This window comes from Apodemus sylvaticus, chromosome 10 (genome assembly GCF_947179515.1).
Source record: "Apodemus sylvaticus chromosome 10, mApoSyl1.1, whole genome shotgun sequence".
In the NCBI taxonomy this organism is placed as follows: Eukaryota; Metazoa; Chordata; class Mammalia; order Rodentia; family Muridae; genus Apodemus; species Apodemus sylvaticus.
The window spans coordinates 70,346,585-70,369,209 of record NC_067481.1 but is presented as its reverse complement, the minus strand read 5'-3'; the positions used below and the strand labels follow the sequence as shown (position 1 = coordinate 70,369,209).

Sequence of the window (22,625 nt, the reverse complement as noted above, 5' to 3'; positions counted from 1 at the left end):
GTACACATAACATGCATGCAGGCAAAACAGATACACAAAATCTTTTAAAATACATAGGAAATGTGAATGGGTTATATGCATATGCAACAATTCTCCTCCATTTTGGAGGAGACTAGAGCATTTGTCAATTCTGGTGTTTGCGAGGATGGTCCAGAAATCAGTCCACCAAGGATACTGAGAAGCAATTCCATTCCAAAATAAGCTGATAATAATATTCTTATTCTGGTTGGTTCTTTTTCTCCACAGAGTGTCAGATAGTTTGTAACGCATTTCTCTTTGTGTACCTGTTTGCTTTATGGTAGATATCTCAAGAGCCATAAGGTTGTGCTTTTAAATGTGTGTTGAGGGTGGCACAGATATACCACAGTGTACGGATGGAAGTTAGAGAACAGCTTGTATCATATGGGTCCTGGGGATGGAACGCAGATCATCAGGCTTGCCAGCAGTTACCTTTACTTGCTGTGTTGTCTCAACAGCCTGGTTTGTATATTTTAAATGTTTTCTTCTATTTGTTTATATAGCAGTTATTTCCCCCAAATTACTCTCCAAAATGGCTGTACCAATTATACTCTGAACAGCTTATGAGAATAATACGTTGTTTTTTCCCCTTCCTTGGTCTTGGCTATTCTAAAAATACTGAAACTAACTAGAAGTCAGATGTCAGAAGTAGGGTGTAAAAGTAATTTGTATTCATCTGTTGTAATTGTCCTCTCCGAGGATTACACCTAATCTTGGCCCAGCTCTGGAAGCTTCTGTACAATCTTACCTAGGCCTAGACTAGGCCTAGAATGTTTTCAGCCTCTGAGACTTGCTGCTGAATAAGTTCACCCTTTCTAGTTCTTTCTGGTCGCTAACTGGCTGATTCAACTCAGCTGTTCTGGCTCAAACTCTTCTCCAAGCTGACTGATTCAATCTTGCTTCTCGGCTTGTTCTGAATTGCTCTGCCTGACTTCAAAGTTACTAGCAATCTGTTCTAATTTTCTGGCTCCTTCTCATTCTCTGGCTTGTTCTGTCTTTACCTGTGTCTAACATGATCCTCAGCAGACCCCATAAGTCCAGATATAGAATATACATGACAGAATTTGACAAACAAGACATTCTGCAGAGCTTACTGGATTAGAAGGGTGAGGGGTAAATGAATTGAATTGCTGAACAAAGGTCAACTATTAATTCAAATTTGGTCATGAAGAAAAGGAATAAAATTTTTCTATTTTGATTCTTACAACGTAAACAGAAACTTCAGCTTAATGTCATGAAACATCTACTTCATTTGGTCTCATTCTCAGATCAGAAAAATCTATGTAAAGGCATATAGAATGCATTTCCTATGGTTCACAAATGAACCACCTAAGGAACATGCAAGTGTCTGTCTCCGCATGTCTATTCTCTTCTCTTAAAGAGGTTCAGGCCATTTCTGTGTATAATCTTCACATCATACCTGTGTCTTCATCTTTGTGTCACCACCTTTGTTCTTTGCATAAAATATAGCATCATGGGATGCTAAAATTAAGTAGCCCAATTTTGAAGCTATGTTCTACTGCTTATTTGAATATGAAACTATGCATACTGCTCACTTGGCTGCCTCAGTCCCTCCTTAGTAGAGTAAGAAAAATAAAAATCACTGCTTTTCAGAGATTGGTGGGGTTTAAGATTTCTCAGTACACTGTAAGTATTACCAGGCTTAGTTAGTCTTCAGCCTTATTCTCTGGCTTTGGTTGATTACATTACTGACACCTCCTTGATCTGTCTTCCTTTGTGTAGGAATCGTGTGTGTGTGTGTGTGTGTGTGTGTGTGTGTGTGTGTGTGTGTGTGTTATGTAGTAGATGTTTAGGGGGTGCAGGATGATACAGTTCATGCACATTGAGGCCAGAGCAAAATATCTAGTGTATTCCTTTAGGTTTTTTTCCTGCCTTACTCTCTTGAGATAGCATCACTTACTGAACCCTACCTGGCTGTTTCAGATAGGCTACTAGCTGACTAGCCAGTTAGCTTTGCCTATCTCTGCCTCTCTTGAACTTCCTCTCTCCACCTCCTGTATACTAGGAAGATGGGTGTGTGCCACCATATCCATCTAAATGATGACTTTAGTCTCCTCCTAATATGTGCCATTTGTTTTATTCAGATATTGTCTTGTTTCTAAAGTGATAGTATTGATTTATGGGTTGTTGAGAATATTTTATAATTCCCCAATACGTGATCATTTCTATTTTTTGTTACTTATTTCTGCCTTTGCACATGAGTACTGAATGTTCTCTGTATAATTTTAATTGTATTTTTCTGCCTTGTCTGATTCTTACAAATATTTGATGTCCGCCTTAAAGAATGCATTGCTCATAATTTTGGATTATGTTCTCTGTATGCACACTGTAGGTGACGTATATTAACTATGTTCATATATTTGTTTTTGTTGGAAGGAGATTTACACTAACATTTTACAACATGAGTATGACTTCATCTTCACTTTTATTTTCACCTTTAAGTTTTCTTTTATTGAAAAATAATTGTGTTTGTGATGAGGTTTTGATGAGTATGCATACTGTGAAATGACCAAATCAGAGCTAGTTAGCCTGTTCATCATATAAGATATTTCTTCTCGGTTAGAACATTTAAAATCTTTTCTTAGTTTTTGGAAATCTGTAATACATTTTCACAATGATTGTTACTTGTGCTGTGTAATCTGTGATTGCAGTTTATTCATTTTGTATAACTGAAACTTTGTACAGTTCTCCAACCCCCCAGTCTTTAGTACCTACCATTTTATTCTTTGTTTCTGTGAATTTTAACATTTTGGTTTGTTGTAGAAGTTAGATTATACATTAGTCCTTCTATTTCTGGTTCATTTTTCCTTGCACATTTTGATACTGTATTGTGTGTTGTTTTTCTTTCAGCAGCATTTGTCTGAATTACTTAACCCATCAGCAACAGTTCATGGTATAATTAGTCTGTGCAATTTCTGTAATCTGTACTCTTAAGATAGTAGAACTCAGACTTGGTCATTTTATCTTTAAAATAGATATTCAATACATTGAGTGCAACAAGGAAACTTATAGTATGATATACATTGTATAGTCTGTGTCCTTGATAAGATTAGTCATATATTAAAGATAAAGTGGTAGAGTCATTTGCTTTTTATTTTTAATTACATTTGATTTGTTTGTGTGTGCACTTGGGCATGCTATGATGAGCATGTGAAGATGAAGGACAACTTTTAAGAGTTGGTTCTCTCTACTCTGTGGATCCAGGGAGTATTTCAGGTTATCATGCTTGTAGACAAGCACCTTTACCCACTGGGCCTTTTTGCCATGTCTTTTCTATTCTTCTAGAATAGAAGAATATTCATTGAATAATTGTGATCACTAATAAATTTTTCAGTAGCTAACTACAGCATAAAACAATGTTAAGAACAAAGGTTCTGAACATTTTAAAATCTTCTGTAGTCATTTTGTTAACCTTAATTCTTACTGCCTGCAGGTGCTCATCTGTAATCTCAAACATTACTATTAATTTTATTTAGACACACTACCAGTGTGTATGTATTTGTGTTTTCTATTCTTAACATTTAAATCTATTTTTTTGTTTTTAAAATTACATTATGTCAAGAACTTTCTAATAAGTAAAGTTTGGCATTCAGAATAACTCAAGTTCTTTTCTTCTTCAGCTTCCAGCTGATCTTACCAAGATGCACCTCACAGACAACCCTCATCCACAGGTGACTCATGTGTCTTCTAGTCAGTCTGGCTGTAGCATTGCCAGTGACTCTGGGAGCAGCAGTTTGTCCGATATCTATCAGGTAATACCTTAGGCTGGGTACTGTGCATATAGATATTCTGATTCTGCAAAATACCCTCTGCTTCTCCTAGATCAAACAACCTTTCACAGGAGTATCCTAAGGCCATCAGAAAACACAGATATTTACATTAAGATTCATAACAATAACAAAGGTACAGCCTGGCGGTGGTGGCGCACGCCTTTAATCCCAGCACTTAGGAGGCAGAGGTAGGCGGATTTCTGAGTTGGAGGACAGCCTGGTCTACACAGTGAGTTCCAGGACAGACAGGGCTACACAGAGAAACCCTGTCTTGAAAAACCAAAACAAACAAACAACAACAACAAAACCCCAAAGGTACAGTTATGAAGTAGCAATGAAAATTTTAGGGTTGGGGTCACCACAACATGAGGAACTATAATAAAGGGTCGCAGCATTAGGAAGGCTGAGAACCACTGCTCTAGAAGATCATGTATCTTTTAATTTAACTGTGAGACTCAAGTATAAGATTTCTAGCAACATATGCTTAATATGTTCTCACATTCGTCAGCCTGATTATTTCTTTTATCCAGTTGAATAAATATGATATAGAATGCTTGCCGTAAAAGAAAGTTTGTGGTGTTTTCTTTTTGTGGAACCGAAATTTGCTCTGTAACCTAGGCTAACTTGAAATTTTAAATCTTCCTACCTCAGCCTCCTGAGAGTTAGGTTACAGGTTCATGCCTGGGTTTAAAGGTTTTTGAAACAATAGCTTACACTTGTGAAATGATTGATTTTTTTAATTATAATTGTAGAAGTTGTCTATATGTAAAATTTATGAAGAAAAATAGGGTTGCTTTTGCACTGTTAAACTTTTGTCCTGTGTAACCTTAGTGAAATAAAGTTAAATAGGGAGTGTTCTTATAGACTTCTCCATTTTTAAAGCTGAACAGAAAATTCTGAACTAAATAAGTTCCCCCCCCCCCCCCAGTGATTCTTATAATAAAACGGTTCTGGGAATCATTACAGTCTGAGAGAATCTTTGCACAGCCTACTAGATTAAATTCAAATTTGGCTTGGGCCAGTGCTGATTTGTTAGGTCTTCATGGTAGAGTGTGATATTGTCTTAATGTAGGATGTCTAGGGCAGTTTCCAGGATGTAAGGCCTTTTGACCTGAGCCCAGTGGTAGTAAATAACTAGAGATGCAATATTAATAGTTGGTTTAGTTAAGAATTCTGGTTTTGTGTGTCAACTTGACACAGGATGGAGTTATCACAGAGAAAGGAGCTTCAATTAGGGAAGTACCTCCATGAAATCCAGCTGTGGAGCATTTTCTCAGTTTATGATCAAGGGGGGAGTGCCCATTATTGGTGGTTCCATCCCTGGGCTGGTAGGTAGTCTTGAAGTCTATAAGAAATCAAGCTGAGCAAGCCAGTAGGTAGCATCTCTCCATGGCCTCTGCATCAGCTCCTGCTTCCTGCCCTGATTGAGTTCCAGTCCTGACTTCCTTTAGGGATGAACAGCAATGTGGAAGTATAAGCTGAACTAAACCCTTTCCTCACCAGCTTGCTTCTTGGTCATGATGTTTGTGCAGGAATAGAAACCCTAAGACAGATATATTTTGTGTTTCTGGGCTGACTAGTAGACATTTAATGTGAGCAACATATCTAACTTAAGTTTTTTAGTAGTCATCTAAAAGGAAACATAAAATAAACGTTGGTGATATATTTTATTTAGCATAGAATATCTAAATATTATTTTGGCACTTAATATTTTAATATTGTACTGAGTTTTGTTGCACTCTTTTTTTCATACTTAAATTTACAGCCCATCTCAGTTCTGACTGGTCATACTTTAATGTGTGTGTGTGTGTAAGTAAGTAAGTAAACTTCCTGTTTGCCTTTTTTACAATATTTATAACCAAAGAATCTATCCTTTTCTTCTGTAGAAGTACTGTAAGGAATTTAACAAAGAAAGTCAAAGTAATATAATAACTCTTAGTTACTCCATTTCTTTAGTAATTGATAGACGTAGTATATTTTGCCTATCAAAAAGGAAGTACATTGTGGAGGAACTGTAGGTGTTGTTGCATCTAAAACTAAGTTAGAGCTGTGATTTCTCTGCCTCTGAGTTGTTTCACAAAGGAATACTAAAGAAGACTGATTCTAAAATAATCAAATGGAGTATTGTAGCTGTAAGTTTCTCTTAATTGACAATGTATGCCTTGCTAAGAGAGACAGTAAGCAAAGGGTACTGACAAACTATAGGCACCTGTTTTCACTGGGATAGTCTGTTTCTTAGATAGATATGATTGCCTTTTTTAGGCAAGAAGCAAAGCCCTAATAGTTGTAACAGAAAGAATGCAGGGGTAGTGAGCATATTTATTCAAGTCAGTGCTTTGCTGTGTACTCAAGGATGGGTTGTATACAACTGGAATCTCTTCAAAGATGCTGGAAAAGTGTCTGAGATCCTACACTGATTGTAGCTTCTTCAGGTTGCTTGCCTACTAGTGTTAGTTGGAAGTCTTGTATTGCAAGATAATGTCTCTCTATGCGACTACCCTGCTTACAGACTTCCATGCATCTTCCTACAGCAGTAGCAGTCTGCAGCTTTGTTGCCTTTTAACTATTTTCTTTATAATTAGTCAAAATATATGTAGATGTCTTGCTGGCTAACCATATTACAGATATTGAAGAACATATTTCATAATTTAGTTCTATGCTATCACTTCAGCTTCCTATATCACTAATCATGTGCATGTGTTGCATGGCCATTAATGAATTGTTTACATATAACAGAATTTACCCTCTTTAATATGAGAACTTAGCATAGCATCTAAAAACATTTTAGGCTTATCTGTATTCATTTCCTCTCCTGATCCCTATCCTTACAAAAACCAATCTGTGTTCTACCTTTACTGTTTTGTATCTCCAAAATGTGTTAAATAGAATCTCTACAATTAAAAAAGAAGGATGTGTGCATTGAAATTTATAAATTACTCGGTAATATAGTGCTAAATTTTAGTGAACTTACAGAGTAAACAAGTAAAAAGATACAGACATCAAAATTCTAGAAACAAAACAGTTACTCAAAATTTAAAGCAGAAGAAAATTATAGTGGTAGTGCTAAACCCAAAATCCAGAAGTGTAAGATAAAGATCTTTTAAGAGAGGCCAGCTAAGAGAGAAATTATCAGACTCTTACTGTCAGCTAACTTTTAAGGCAATTGCCTAGAATAGAAACATTGTATCTTGACAGAAGCAACTTAGGGGAATGGGTATGTTTGCTCACAATTCCAGTTTTACAGCTCATCATTGTGGGGAAGTCAGTGCAGTAGGAACTTGAAACTAGTCAAATTTCATCTCTAGTCAAGAGCAAAGAACAACGAGTTAACAGATAGGTGCACGCGCTCGGCCTCCTTTCTCTACCCTAACACAGTCCAGAGTTCTCTGGTCAGGTCTTCTCACCTCAGCAGAATCAAGATAGCCCTCTGTAAACATTCTCAGAGGTCAACCTGATAGAATCCCTCCATGAAACTCTTTTCCCAAATGATTCTAGATTATATCAAGTTGATGATTAATGTACATGATGTGCCATAAAACAAAGAAAAACAGACTAACACAGATAAAAGTAGAAGGGGGTTCTTACATTTTATGCCTTAAATGGAATAAACTTAAACAATAATTTTAAAATGTGTGCAGAACAATTAAGGGAATATCTACTAAAAGATAAACTAGAACAGAATAATAAAGTAGACCTCAAAAATTTGTAAAATTTTAATAAGCCATGTAAAGTATAAGAAATATTTAGAAAAAAGTGTGTGTGTGTGTGTGTGTGTGTGTGTGTGTGTGTGTGTGTGTGTATAAAAGAGCTTTCGGAATAAAACAGAAGTAAGAAAGGTTAAACATTAGTACTGGACACAGGGCTACCTTTAGAGGAATACTTGTTAAAGCTATGAATATACTTTTTTGTCAGACATGAATATTGCTGATAACTGAACCAACAACTGTTAAATTGCATGGTTGTAAGTATTCCAGCTTTTGAAGTATTTTAAGTGTGAACACTTAGCACTTAACTCTACAAGCAAAGTCTTGTATAATGATGCAAGTATTTTACTTTGGAGAGTTGGGTTTAGCACTATGCTAGAAGCACTGTGTAGCCAAGTATGAGGCCATCCATACTCTCGGGCACTACCATCTTTTGAATTCTTTTTTATTTTGGTTTAAAAAAATAAAGCTTAAAGAAACTAAAGCATTTACCACTATTTAAAAAGATTACAAGTACTCTTCTTGTTTCTGCATATTTTCCAAGAATGTTCAGAGAATATGAAGTGCTTCTTTCTAGCTTCTTTTTTTCTATTAGCTTTAGTCTCATTTAACAGATATACAGTTGAAAAGCAATAGCTCTTGAACAAAATCATTTGTCCTTTAAATTTTTGATTTGTTTAAAAAACAAAATATGTCCCTGTGTATGGGTTGTGCACTTGAGTGTAGTGGTCCTGGAAGCCAGAAATGGCCATTAGATCCCCTTGATCTTGACCCCCTGGTTGTTCCAAGCAACTTAGGTGCTGGGAACCAAATTCAGGTCCTCTGGGAGAGCAATATATGCTCTTAACTACAGTGCCATCTCTCTAGGCATATGTTTTAACTCACTCTTCGGTAAGACAAGGCACAGAGCCATTCATCCCCCATCTCTGTGGAAAAGAAACTGACTTGTAAAAAATCCCTTAACTTTCAACTCTAGTGTCCTTGTTACCAGACTTGGTACCATTAGAGCTGCTTCGTTGTTTTCTTTCCCAATTAGCTTTGTTCTGCTAAATGTTCTTTAGCACATGTCTTTAAGTTTTCTCTTAAGAATATCATCTCTTCAATAGGGGTGTCATTCAGTGATAGATGCTACTTAAAAATGTAGATCTGCAGAAAGGAGCTGGCACAAAATTTTCCTTCAAAAAGGGGCTTTATCAGGAGAGAGGAAGGATTCCCACCCCCATGGCCATGGGGTGTAAACGAGGCATTATCAAGCCTTAAAGTGAAAACATTAGACAAGAAAAACCATCAGCCCATAGAAAGCATGGTAGAGCCTATAGAAAGATGAGGACTTTTCTTCAGATCCTGAGAAAAGCTGTAATCAGATCTACAATAACTACCATGCTGTAGAGCATGACTGGGTTCCAGAAAGTGAGGAGGGATGTGAGAGAATCTTAACTTGAAATCTAGAGAAGGGGGAGGGGCTGATTCTTTCAGATTCTTTTTCTAACAAGGTAGACAAACTTCATACTGAAGCTTGAGAGCAGGCACTAGGTAGAACATAAACATGGCTTGTAGCTGTTTGCACAGCATGCTTTCTTACCAGGTCTAATCAGAGACTGGGCTGCTTTGAGCTGTGGCCGCCTTTCTGGAAGAGAAAGGCAACTAGAGAATCTGTGATCTAACAGTAGTGTGGGATGGTTTGTACAAGGTACTGGGGTTTAATCTTTAATATTAATCCTAAGAGAAGTACAAAAAGACACCATCTATGTCCTTGTCCAAGTCTGAGTTACCCACTACCCACATACAATGCTATGTTTTAAACTCCTATTTGAAACAAATTGCAAGAATGTGATGACTTAAAAAATACTCTACTAATGAAATTTCAGTGTTTCACTCTTATCAAACTACAAATGCCAAGCCTGTCACTTCCCACTACCATCTGCCATCTGGTTCTGTATCCCATTCTTTTTCTACAGCTCTCCAGAGTCTGCTGCATGGCAGAGCACATGCCAGTCCCTCAGCATGCTTGCTTTTCTTTAGCTGTGTTTTTGGTGTTTTGTGTTTAATGGTATCTTGAAAGCTTGGTGTATTATCAGAATAAATTTATACAGATGGGAGTTTATGTTTTACTGATCTTGTTTCCCTTGCTGAGTCAAGCACTGTTTGCTCACATAGAAGTAATCTAGAAAGAATTCAAGTTGAATTATATTTTAAACAAATACCAGTATTGGTTTCAAGGAAAATGGCAAAATATCTTTGCTGACTAAAATGTTGTTCTGTAAGGCAGAGGAGAGAAATGGACAGGGCTATCCTTGTCTGCAGAATTGTGGAAAATTTCATTGCACAGAATTCTTATCTGACCAAGAAGACAAAGATGAGCTTAAAAGCTGAATGGTCCCTGAAAGGGGGACTTGGACATGATAATGCTGAAAAGAAAAGCATTGAAAATATGGGGTTATGGCTTAACACTTAAACCTCAATCTTAAAATGTGTTTTTTATAAGTTCATATAACATTATTATAGCCTGTGGCACCTTTTACTGCAGCTTTATGCTTAGTTGCAAACAGGAAAAGGATATTCTGATGGTTTATTTGGTAAAGGCCAACTCATCACAGAGAGATCTTGTACTCACCACATTATATGTATAAAGTACATGTGACAGGAAAGGAGATGGTTCAAAAGCGGTTTAATCCTTGTCCTAGTAGACCCCTGTGTTTAACCCATTTATCATAATCTTTTTGATGATCTGCTGCCTAGGGCTGGCTCAATTTGCTAACCTACAAAAATAAGTCTTCTACCATCTCTTAATATTAACATTATAGTCCCATGATTCTATTACTTTTAGTTGACCATTGTCCATCTCTTCTATTTCAGTGTTCATATTTACTCTGTTAACCATGCCGTCTACCAGGGTTACCCTGGGCTGGTCTAGAACTCAGGGATTAAGTCTTTTGTATGTTAGTATTGTAGGCATGATCCACCACATACAGTTAAATTTATTCATCTATTCATATTACAGTTTATGTAATCCTTAATGAGAGTCCTTATTTTTGCTTTAAAGTACATGGTGTTTACAGAATATCATCTCTGAGATATTATCATAGTCCGTTCAAACTGCTGTTAAAAAAAATTACTGTGCACTGGGTAGCTTACAAACAGTAGAAATTCTCTTCTCATGGTTTTAGATGCTGGAAATTCCAAATTAAGGTCATGACAAATTTGCTATCCTGTGAAAGACCTCTCTCTGATCTGTAGATGGCACCATCTAGCTATTTCCTCATATGGAAGAAAGGTTGGATGGTACTACCCTCTAGCCTCTTAGGGTAGTACCCATTCATGAGGATGAGTTTTGTAGCTGCCTACCTTCCAACATCATCATCTTGAAGTTAAGATTTCTTTCTATTAAGAATTTTAAGGGGCTGGAGAGATGGCTTGGTGGTTAAAAGCTCTTAACTGCTCTTCTGGAGGTCCTGAGTTCAAATCCCAGCAACCACATGGTGGCTTATAACCATCTGTAATGAGATTGGATGCCCTCTTCTGGATGTGTCTGAAGACAGCTACAGTGTACTTACATATAATAAATAAATGAATCTTTTTAAAAAAAAAAAAAAGCTTCTTTGGACTGGAGAGATGATGGCTCAGCGGTTAAGAGCACTGACTGTTCTTCCAGAGGTCATGAGTTCAAATCCCAGTACCCACATGATGGCTCACAACCATCCATAATGAGAAACAAAGAACCTATGGGCTGGAGTGGCCGGGGCTGGAGCAAGAGGGAGAAAGGGAGGAGGGAGAATAAATAAATAAATCTTTACAAAAAAAAAAAAAAAGGATTTTTAAGGTGTTGGAGAGATGGCTCCATATAAGAGAACTTGTGGTTTTGGTTCCTATCTCCCATATAGCAGCTCACAACCATCTATAACTACAGTGCCAGGGAATTAGGTACCCTTTTCTGGCCTCTGTGGACACCAGGCACACATGCAGTTACAATACAATACATGGAGCCAAAACATTCATGCACATATAATAAAAAATAGTTATAATTTTTATGAGCTGGAGAGATGGCTCAGTGGTTAAAAGAGCACTGGCTACTCTTCCAGAAATCCTGAGTTCAAGTTCTAGCACCCACCTGGTAGCTCACAGCCATTTGTAATGGTATATGATTCCTTCTTCTAGTGTGCATGAAGACAGAGCACTCATATTCATAAATAAATAAATCTTTATTAAAAGTTTTAGGATCTGGGGGTATGCTTTGGCTCAAGGGGCCTTGGGTGGCCCTATATTTGATGGGTAGCACTGTTAAAAAAGGGTAGGACATGTCTGTAGCCCAGTTAATAGGGTGCTTACCCTTGGGTTCAGTCTTAGCACTTCATAAACTGAGCAGAGGAGCATATACCTATAATCCTAAATGGCAGCAAGAAGATCAGAAGTTTAAGGACATTCTTGGTTACAGATCTGAGGTCGAGGCCCATGTGGGCCACATGAAACTCTGTCTCAAAAAGGAAAAGAGGATAATGGTCCAGGCCATAGCAGCAGACTGTTAGAAGCCAGCTTTTCTAGTTTTAAAGGAGCTCATTGTATATTCAGTTTAGATTATTAACTATTTAAAAATAAATAGGAATCCAGAGGCACTATAAATTGTGCATAAAGCAAGACCGAGTTGTTATCTGAGCCCTAATGTGAATTAACAAAGGCCAGAAGATTAATATGCTGGCCCACAGAGAAAGTGGACGCAGTTCTCACAGCGGGGAGGCTATACTTGGAGATAGGGCTCTCTTTCCTGCCTGTCTCTAAGGTCATTTTGTTTCCGGTGGCTCGCCTGTTTTTCCTCCATTCTTCTCTGTGATCCTCTTGTTGGCACTCTTTATTTCGCTGTCCTGTATGTTATATTTCTGTTGCTTCATTGCTCTTTCTGGTTCTGCTTCTCTTACTCAAGAGTTCTCCTTCCCATTTCCCTGCCTCTGCTCTTCCTGTTCATTTTTAGCCTTGTTCCTATTTTTAACTCTTTGAAACTTTTATTGATGCGCTCTCTCTCTCTCTCTCTCTCTCTCTCTCTCTCTCTCTCTCACACACACACACACACACACACACACACACACACACACCACTGAGCACAAGTTGTGCAATTATTGATGGCAACACAAGAAACCTGCCAGCATCTACCCCTCATAGAAAAGTGACTTTTCTATCCCTTCTTACAGATCAGCAGCTATGACTGGGGCCTCGGGAGCAACTCTGTACTAGAATTTCTTTTTTTTTTTCTTTTTAATACTGACTTAACTTTATTCCAAAGTTTCTAAGTTACAATGCCATATTATACTTTCTAAATTACAATGCCATATTATACTGTATGTTTTTAAACTTCCTTGATCTTATATAGAACTTTTGTGGTAACCACAGTTGGTATGAACTCATGAGTGCAACATGTTATATATAAAGGAAGTGTTTCAGAGCACTTTCCTCCATCTCTTACATTCCTTCTGCCTTCTCTTCTGTGATGTTCCCTGAATCTTTGGGCTCAGGAAATGTGATTAATAAGAGAGTAAGTGACTATGAAAGAGGGCAAAAAGCCTGTAAGGCCTTAAATGAAGCTGTCATAATCTCTACTGCTACTCATTTTTGTTTGCTTATATTATTATGGAATTCCTGTGTTCAACTCCCTGTTTACTATAACTTTTAGTATTCATGCTTTTTCATTTATACTACGGATCAGGAGCATAATATTAAAAATATTCTAATCAGTTTTTATTGTTGAAAAGACATCTTCATCTTCTGTGAATGGTAATTTTTGAAGCCTCCTAGTTCCTAAGATATCTAGCATTGATAAGTTTCCAAAGTTGTGGTTGAAATGTCTTTCTGTAGGCTACAGAGAGTGAAGTAGGAGATGTAGATTTAACACGTCTTCCAGAAGGACCTGTTGATTCTGAGGATGAAGAGGAGGAGGAAGAAGAGATTGATCGAACAGATCCACTGCAGGGTCGAGATCTTGTTCGGGAGTGTCTTGAAAAGGAACCCGCAGACAAAACTGATGATGACGTTGGTAAGAAATATATACATTTGAGACCAGCCAGAGCGCCACAGAAAAAAAACATGTCTTTTTAAAAAAGGAAGGAAGGACGGAAATAATTCTGTTCACATAAACATTTTCAACCTTATATATAAAATAATCTGTTGCTACATAAGATATTGTACCAAAACATAACTTCTTAAAGCAACATATGTTTATTATTTTATAGTATTTATTGGTTTGCAATTCAGGAACTTCTTAGCTAGATAATATTAGCTTAGAATCTTAGTCAGAATTTACATGTAGATTCCAGTCACCTGAGTCTTCACTGGAGTGTGCGAAAATCTTAAGTCCAACATGACTACTCAAGAGACTTCTGGCATAAGACCTCAGTTCCATCTCTTATAGTCTTCTTTGTAGTCTGCTTATTCACCCTAAAACATAATAGTAGATCTCTGGTATGGATAATCCAGGATGGATAAGGTAGATAGATGCCCCCGGTGTCTTCTCCTGTAGCCATTATACCATGCAAACCTGAGAAAGTTTTTATGAAGACTATACCTGGACATTGGCATCAAGATGTCAAATCATTGAGAGCCATTGTTGAGACTTGCTATGAGTGTTTATAAAATAAAAATGTTGAGTTCATTTTGCAGATTTTTATCTTCATGCTCATAAGACACTTAAAGCTCACTAGAGTCAAGTCTATGAAGTAATTTTTAAATCAGTTTCAAATAAATTTCAGTTACCCTCATTTGTGCACCCTCATTAATGTTACTCTCATTAAAACTATAGATAAAGCTTTTTGTGTATTTCTAATTTCTTAGAATTAGATAATATATTTTTAATTGAAAAGTTGAATTTAAAGATGGTGATATATCATTAAGGAACTAAGTTTACTTAATGTCAGTTACATACTGTTCATTTACGATTTTATCTTGGATTTTTTTATTATTATATTGCTGTTCATATTAGAAATCAGCATTAGTGAAAATAACATTTATTAGCAATGTTCAGTATATTATACATTGTCTGCTATTATAAAGATAGAATATTGTTAAATAACCACTGTTTAGACTTGTGCTGTTAACATCCACACAGGAACTATACATTTCATGAATTCCAATTACCTATGAGTGTATACCTCCTTTGTATGCCCATTTTTATTGAAGTTTGTTTATTACTTAACGTGTTTTTAATTAGAAAATAGCCTCAGAAACCCATGAACATTTAGTAAAAATAGTAAAATGTTAATAAAGCTAGTTAACTAGATGATTTAACAAATCATCTATACGTCACTTTAGTGACATATAGCTATACGTTGAGCTATACATCACTTTAGTTCTCCCTAATTTACTGACTGACATTACCAGTAGAATTAAGAAAAAAAATTCTAGCCTAAAAGTAATAGACAAAAGGGGTTTTGCAGATCTATTAGATCAAAGTACAGCACTAATCTGCACCAGCAATCACGTGGCATCTCCAGCCAGGCAGATCTAACAGATGCTTTGTCTTTGTCTGAACCTGTGTGGTTTCCTGGTTCTCTGAGGGTTTTGGATGATATCTTTCAGTATGCCTGGTTTATATGTGAAAGTAAATATACATGCAGTTTATAAATGTGTATGTGCACACATATCACCTACTAAATTAACTGGGTTTTTTAAAATATTTTTATGTGATAGCTATTTTACCTGCATATACATGTGCATCATATGTGTGCAGTGCTGTAGAGATCAGATATGGGTATCAGATCCTAAGTTGATTAATAAATTGAATATTGAATTATAAAATTTGTTGTATGTTAAAATAAGCATCATTGATCTTTATGCTAGAATTTCTGTTTTCTTATAGAACAGTTACTTGAGTTCATGCACCAGCTGCCTGCCTTTGCAAACATGACCATGTCTGTAAGGAGAGAGCTCTGCTCTGTCATGGTTTTCGAAGTAGTAGAGCAGGCTGGGGCTGTTATTCTTGAAGATGGGCAAGAGGTAGGTCAGCAAATTGTTATATTAACTTCTCTAAGCTTGTATAAATTCAAGCTTTTGAGTTTAAATTATTTTGAGTGAATACTTAGTTGAGGTAATTAATTTAAGTTTTGTTGTTGTTGCTTTACTGTCTTGAAATTGTTTTCCTGGCAATGGACTTTATGCAAAATCAGTAATCAATAATTAAACCATTTTTAATACTAAAATTAATAAGACTCTTTAAAGAATTCATTGTTGTTGATTTGTGTATATGCGTGTATGCATACATACACACACACACACACACACACGGGGGGGGGGGGGGCAGGGTGTTGATGCTGATGCCTGCCTCCTACTGGATGCAACAAGGCTGTAGTGTGGTGGTTCCCAAACTTCCTAAGGCTGCGACCCTTTAATACAGTTAGTTCCTCATGGTGTGGTGACCCCACCCATAAAATTCTCTCATTGCTACTTCATAACTGTAATTTTGCTACTGGTACAAATTGTAATGCAAATATCTGTTGTTTTCAGATGGTCTTGGGCACCCCCTGTAAAAGGGTTATAACCCACAGGTTGGGAACCACTGCTGTAGGGACTGGGAAACACTACTGTGAGATTGCTGAGAATTGTAGTACCATGTTTTTGGTTTTTGTTGTTGTTGTTTTTTAACATTTATGAAATTCATTTAGAAATTCTCTGTATTCACAGCCTCTAATCTGTTCTACTTACTAGTGTCTCTCCTTAGAACAAAATAACCTCAAGAGTTATATCAAAAGATGTTCATTACATATTTATAATAGAACTGATGATGCCAAAGTATGCCAAACTATAGTTTAAATACAAGCAATAGCTAACCACATAAATTTATTACTATTGGATAAAAGAGTAGAGTGTTCTTAATTGTTCTTTGGGTTGCTGGAGAATCAAACCCAACATACTGGACAAGTGAAACTGAGCCGTGTACTCCACAAGCTCACTTCTCTTTAAATTGCTAGAAATTCTTTCAGGGGCAGATGTCTTCTCCTGCTTTATTTGCATGTTTTGCACATCTAATAAATAATATACACATCCCCAGGAAGTTGGAGGGAACAGATGAGTTTATTTTTTTATCTTTAAAGACAAGATAGGGACTGGAGAGATAGCTAAGTTGGTTAAGTATTTGCCACCAAGTATAAGGACCCGAGTTTGGTCCCCAGAAGCTACAACAAAAGCAGGATATGATGGCATGCATCCTGGGGCTTATTGGTCAATCATTTCAGCCTGCTTGGCAAGCCCAAGGCCAACAAGACCCTTTCTAAAAGAATAACATAGATGTTATCTGCAGAAATACAGCCAAGGTTGTCCTCTAGCCTCCAGCACATATGCACACATGTGTACCTGCACCCACACATACTCAAGCAAAAATAAACCAAGGTGGACAGTCCCTGAGGTTGACCTCTTGTCTCCACATGCATTCACTTCTCTACCTACATATGCAAACACGTATACTCAAGCAGGATAATCTAACATATTCAACAGCTTAAAATAATATATAAATGCAACCAATAAATAAAAGCTGTTTAGGCCGGGCAGTGGTGGCACATGCCTGTAATCCCAGCACTCAGGGAGGCAAAGGCAGGTAGATTTCTGAGTTCGAGGCCAGCCTGGTCTACAGAGTGAGTTCCAGGACAGCCAGGGCTATATAGAAACCCTATGTTGAATAAACCGATAGATAGATAGATAGATAGATAGATAGATAGATAGATAGATAGATAGATAGATAATGCTGTTTAGACGGTAGAATTTTAATGAGCTTTTCATTTCCATAAGTTTTTATGTTTTCTACCCTGTATAGTTCTGTTAGCAAAAATGTATTGTCTAGTTGAGCAAGATGCACACCTTTAATCCCAGTACTAGAGAAGCAAGCAAATAGATCTCTATGTGTTGGAGGCTAGCCTGTTCTACATTAGCAGGTTTCAGGATACCCATGACTACATAGAGAACTTGTCTCAAAAAACAAACACAACAACAAAAAATGTATTGTCTGTCCACTTCCTATCATGTGTTTCTGTAAACAGGAATATGGTGGTTGGGAAAAGACACAGCCCCATTCTCTGTAGTTTATGTAACCTATAAATCCTACTGTGTTCTTATAATCAATAACAAAAAAAAATGAACTTTAAAAGTCTTTTTGTTACCTAGCTACTACTCAAATTGCATCAAAAATCTTGGAAGTTAGGCTAATGAGGAGGAATGACTATTAAAGAATAAATGTTGTTTCACTAATACACAGAAGACCTTTAAAAATACAGCTTTGGGGGCTGGAGAGATGGCTCTCCAGTCAAGAGCATTCTGTTCTTCCTGAGTATCCAGGTTCAATTCCCAGCATCCACATGGCAGCTTATGGCTAGCTATAACTCCAGTTCCAGGGGACCTGACACCCTCACATAGACCCATATGTAGGCAAAACACCAGTGTATATAAAAACAAATAAATAAATCTTTAGAAAATAATGCAGCTTTGGGCTGGATAGAGGCAGTTTCAGGGGATCCAACAGTCATGCACATGATACACTTATTTCTATACAGGCAAAACATTCGTACACATAAACTAAGATAAATTTTTAAAGTTAAAAATGTGTACATGCATACATGTCATCTCCCAGGCCAGCAATACGGTTCTGTGGGTAATAGAACTTGCCACCAAGCCTGACCTCTCTTCAGTCCATGGTACCCACATAGCAGAAGGAGAGAAACAATTCCTACATTTTGTCCTCTAGCCTTCACACAAACATTGTGGCAACATGTGTCACCACACATACACCAAAGATAAATATAATAAAAGTGTATCTCCCTCATGTTAAATGATTTCATACAAATGAAGAATTGTTTTTAATATTAGCACAAATATATAATATATAAATATATAAAATATATAATTTGTTAGTTGTACATTAAAATTCAGGCTTTTGCTAATTTTTATCATTAGAATGATTATATGTTGAGCACTGTTCTAAGTAATCATTTGGTCTTTATTAAATTGGCCATCTACTTTAGGAGTTCTATATTACTTAAAAAAAATTGTTTAACAATAAACTGAGGCCTGGGGACATTATATTGGTGAAAATCACTGTGCTGGGGCACCCTGTAGGCAGGGTCTGAATTTTATGAATTTGTGCTCCTAATAGATGGCGTAGCAGTTGTGAGCCCTGGGTCTTCTTAAAGGAGATAGGGGACACCTCACAATTGTCAGTAAGTCCAGTTTTAAGGAGTAAGAAGCCCTTATCTGGAGACCTAGGGCACACATAATGTATATTATGTATATACATATACATATACTCATGCACGTAAAATAAATTGTCTTTGCTTCAAGAATTGTTCTTTTAAACAGTACAGTATTTTGCCTCAGAGAAACTTGCCAGTTATGAAATTTCTTTGTTAACTAAAAGAAGTAAAAGAAACAAGTAGTTTTGTGTAGACAATGTATAGAATGTTTAATAATTACTAAGTAATAGAGCCAGGTCTCCTTTTTCTCCTTTAAGTGATGCATTTTACATATTTTGTTAAATTGTTGTTCAGAGTTAACTTATAACTGTCCTTTAAAAAAGATTCTAACCCCTTTATTTTCCTCCTATATATAGCTTGACTCATGGTATGTCATTTTAAATGGCACTGTAGAAATTAGTCATCCAGATGGGAAAGTTGAAAATCTCTTCATGGGAAATAGTTTTGGAATTATGCCCACTCTGGATAAGCAGCACATGCATGGAGTGGTCAGAACCAAAGTCGATGACTGTCAGGTAAGCCTGCTCTGCTGGGTGTGCTCTCTCCTCCTCTGAGACTGGAAGTGGTGGAGCTGCTTTTCTCTTTCTTGCTCAGAATTAAACAGTGTTAGTTGAGAATTAGGATTTTTGATAGCCTGCAGTTGACAAGAGAAAGTAGATTTTATATCTCTCAAATTTTGTTGAATTGAGCAAAGTATAAATTTTAAGAGAATGTTTCAAATAAATGTTGGTTTGCTTGAACATTCAAACTCTTACTATTTAGTTCAGGCTCTTTCTGTTTTCAAAAAAGGAAGGAAATAGGAACTTGTGTGTTGTTTGTTTCTAACTTACTCCTGCTTCATGATTTCTTTGCATACTGTCTGAGAGAAGTGGATGTTCACTTCTCCTTTTAGAGCAGAATTCAGAAGATTCCTCTTTGGTCTCAGTTTGAATTGTTTACCTTGGTTTTAGTTTGAGGTTAAACAAATTGAATGAGAACGAGCTGATGCCGCTCGATATCTTACCGTTGTGCTCTGCCTTGGTGCATAGTGATGTGTTTATGTACTATAGGTTCATTAACTGTCCCCATGTTGTTCTCGGACAGTTTGTCTGCATAGCCCAACAGGACTATTGGAGAATTTTAAATCATGTGGAAAAAAATACCCACAAAGTTGAGGAAGAGGGAGAAATTGTCATGGTACATGAGCACCGTGAGCTAGACCGGAGTGGAACCAGGAAAGGACACATTGTAATCAAGGTGGGTGTTTTTACTTTTTGTTCTAGAAACTTCATTAAGATCTTTCATCTTGCTTTAAAAGTAGTTTTTAGACCACTTTTATGAGTAATGTAAAATTCTTCACTAGCATGTTGAAAGACTAGCCACAAAGACACATAGAGTCCACAATGAAGATGCAGAGCTCTTGTTAGTTTGAAATCAGCTGTGGCTTCTCTGAACCTTTCTTTAAATTGAAAACGGAAGAGATACCGGAAGTAAAGTTATGACTGAGTGAGGAAAATCTGGAGTTTTAGTATAATTACACTCAATATAGCAATCTTTGTATTCCCTTCTCTACATCTCCTAAATTCTTTGTCACTCTTGTCTCTATGAAGACCCCTAGATATCAAGTAAAATTAAAACTAAAATACATTTTTCTCTTCTAAAGCTATCTTTATTTGCAAAATATGTCATTATTAATTGGCAAATGGACAACTTAATAGCATAGAGAAGAAATACAAGTGGTACTGTATCAGATTTTTCCTGGGTACTGAATTCTTAGAGCTGTATAAGTTTTATATAGATATAGCTATATCTCTTAGTATAAGTTTTGTGTGAGGAAAAGGTTAGTCTGGCTGGATATGGTGGTTAGCTGCATACCTGTAATCATTGCCACACTAAGAAGATAGAGGTAAGAGGATCCTGAGTGCAAGAGTAGCACTATATGTAGTAACTATATGTAAAGTAAGTTCAAGACCATACTCAGCTATATGAAACTTTGAAAAAAAGAAAAGAAAGAAAAACATATAGTAACTATATGTGAAGCAAGTTCAAGGCCATACTCAGCTATATGAAACTTTCAAAAAAAGAAAAGAAAGAAAAACATATAAATAGAATATATAAACTAACACATATTATCATTTTGTCTTTGACAAAGACCCCTATATTTTAATAATTGAAAACTTACAGAAAAGTTTAAGAACAAGAATAGGGAGATGGCTCAGTTTAGTTAATTAGGGCTTGTCAGACAAATGCAAATATAGGGACTTTAGTCTGTTAGAACTCATGTAAAAAATTGGGCATATTGGTGTGCACCTATAATTTTTTTCATCAGTCTTCTTTGGAATTGTTTGAGATATTTTACAAATACAATGTCTCACCATTCCTAAAACAAGAGTACTCCTACATAAACACCATAGAGTTCTCCAATTATGGAAGGACACATTGTTAAGATAATACAGTCAACTTGAAGTCTCTAGTAAAGTCTCACCAGTGGTTCTAGTAATTTATTTCTTGTCTGGATTCTCATTTAAGAACATAGTTCTATTTCATTGTTGTGCCACTTTTGTATATTCCAGGTGCTTGGTCTTCTTTTGTTATTCATATTCCCTACAGATTTAAGGAATCCATGACTTATATCCTGTCATGTTTACCCATGTCCACACTACACTCATGTTTTCCATAAAGGAATTCCACTATGATTAACACTCTGCTCTGTGTGTTTGGTGCAGTGTTGACACTTTCTTCTAGGGAAGCTAACATTGATATCCTGGGTCCATATATAAAGATTTTTTTTTCTGTGAGGTCACCATTTATGACACTTTATAATTGATGAGTATCTGCTGAAGATGTTCTGACATGACCCTCAGCATACTGCCTCTAGTTTGTGGATAGTAACAACTAGGTGTAAACCTCTTCCCACCTGTTTTTTATTATTGTTGACAATTCCTGCTGAAAGCACTTTTACTGCTACTATAATTTCTCTTATAAAAACTGATTGCCATTCTTTATATTTGATATTGACTTAGTGTCATACTCTCTTACCATTAGTATTGAACTGTTCTACAAGTTGACTCTTTATTCTTCTGAAATGCCCTCATCATTCTTTGAGCATTTCTAGCTTTCTGACAATCAGGATTATCATGAACTTTTTTTGTTCCTACTCTGGAATCAGCCATTTCTCCAGAAAGTTCTTGATCTTTCCAGTAGAGAATAGCATTTATAAGCCAGGATCTGGAAATTTACTATATTATGTATTTACAGCCCTCATGAGTCAGAGCTAGAAAAACAGATATTTATGTTCATTATGAGTATATGTCTATAACTGTCTCTGTCTGCATTCTGCAACAATAAGTTTATATGATATTTAACAGGTCTAAAACTATCCTACAGGCTTTTCTAATGTTTTACTTCCATATTTATTAATTGTTCTCTTGCTTATTTGCTGGTTTTAACCAGTCTCTACCATGCCAGAATAACAGTGCCAGCCATGTCTTTTGCCTTTCTCTAAGTGAAGAGTATCCAAAGTGTGATTCTCTCTCCAAATGTCAAACTTTCTTGGTTGCTACGATAGACATTGGAGACATACTTTTGCATGTCCTCTTCTTCAAATTTTTGAATATATAGCCCAGACTCTGTAGGAACTTTTGTTTACTGGTTTAGACAAAAAGCATAGCATAGTGTTCTTCCTTTAAAGTTGACCACACTCACTTACTATGTATACCCTAAGACCACATAGAAGTTTCCTAGACCATAATTGGCCTAAATAACAAACCCATTTTGATAATCTTAGGCTTAGTATTTTGGAAAGAAACAAAGAGGAATAACTTATACTGTCTATGCCATAAGTTAGTTATATGACATCTTACTCCTCAATACCTTCAGGGAGCGTGATTTATATATCTTGTTAACATTGGCTGCCCTTG

The 22,625-nt window shown here is 36.4% G+C and overlaps 1 protein-coding gene across 5 annotated transcripts in view; it reads left to right on the top strand.

The window, feature by feature from the left end:
• Nucleotides 1–22,625, top strand: part of Rapgef6 (Rap guanine nucleotide exchange factor 6) — a 183,335-nt gene that overhangs the window by 84,115 nt on the left and 76,595 nt on the right. For all 5 annotated transcript variants that reach the window (XM_052195332.1, XM_052195333.1, XM_052195331.1 and 2 more), the window contains 5 exons: nt 3,660–3,791; nt 13,355–13,532; nt 15,351–15,487; nt 19,083–19,241; nt 19,810–19,962. In XM_052195332.1, coding sequence (XP_052051292.1) covers nt 3,660–3,791; nt 13,355–13,532; nt 15,351–15,487; nt 19,083–19,241; nt 19,810–19,962 — 759 coding nt within the window. The remainder of the gene's footprint in view (nt 1–3,659; nt 3,792–13,354; nt 13,533–15,350; nt 15,488–19,082; nt 19,242–19,809; nt 19,963–22,625) is intronic.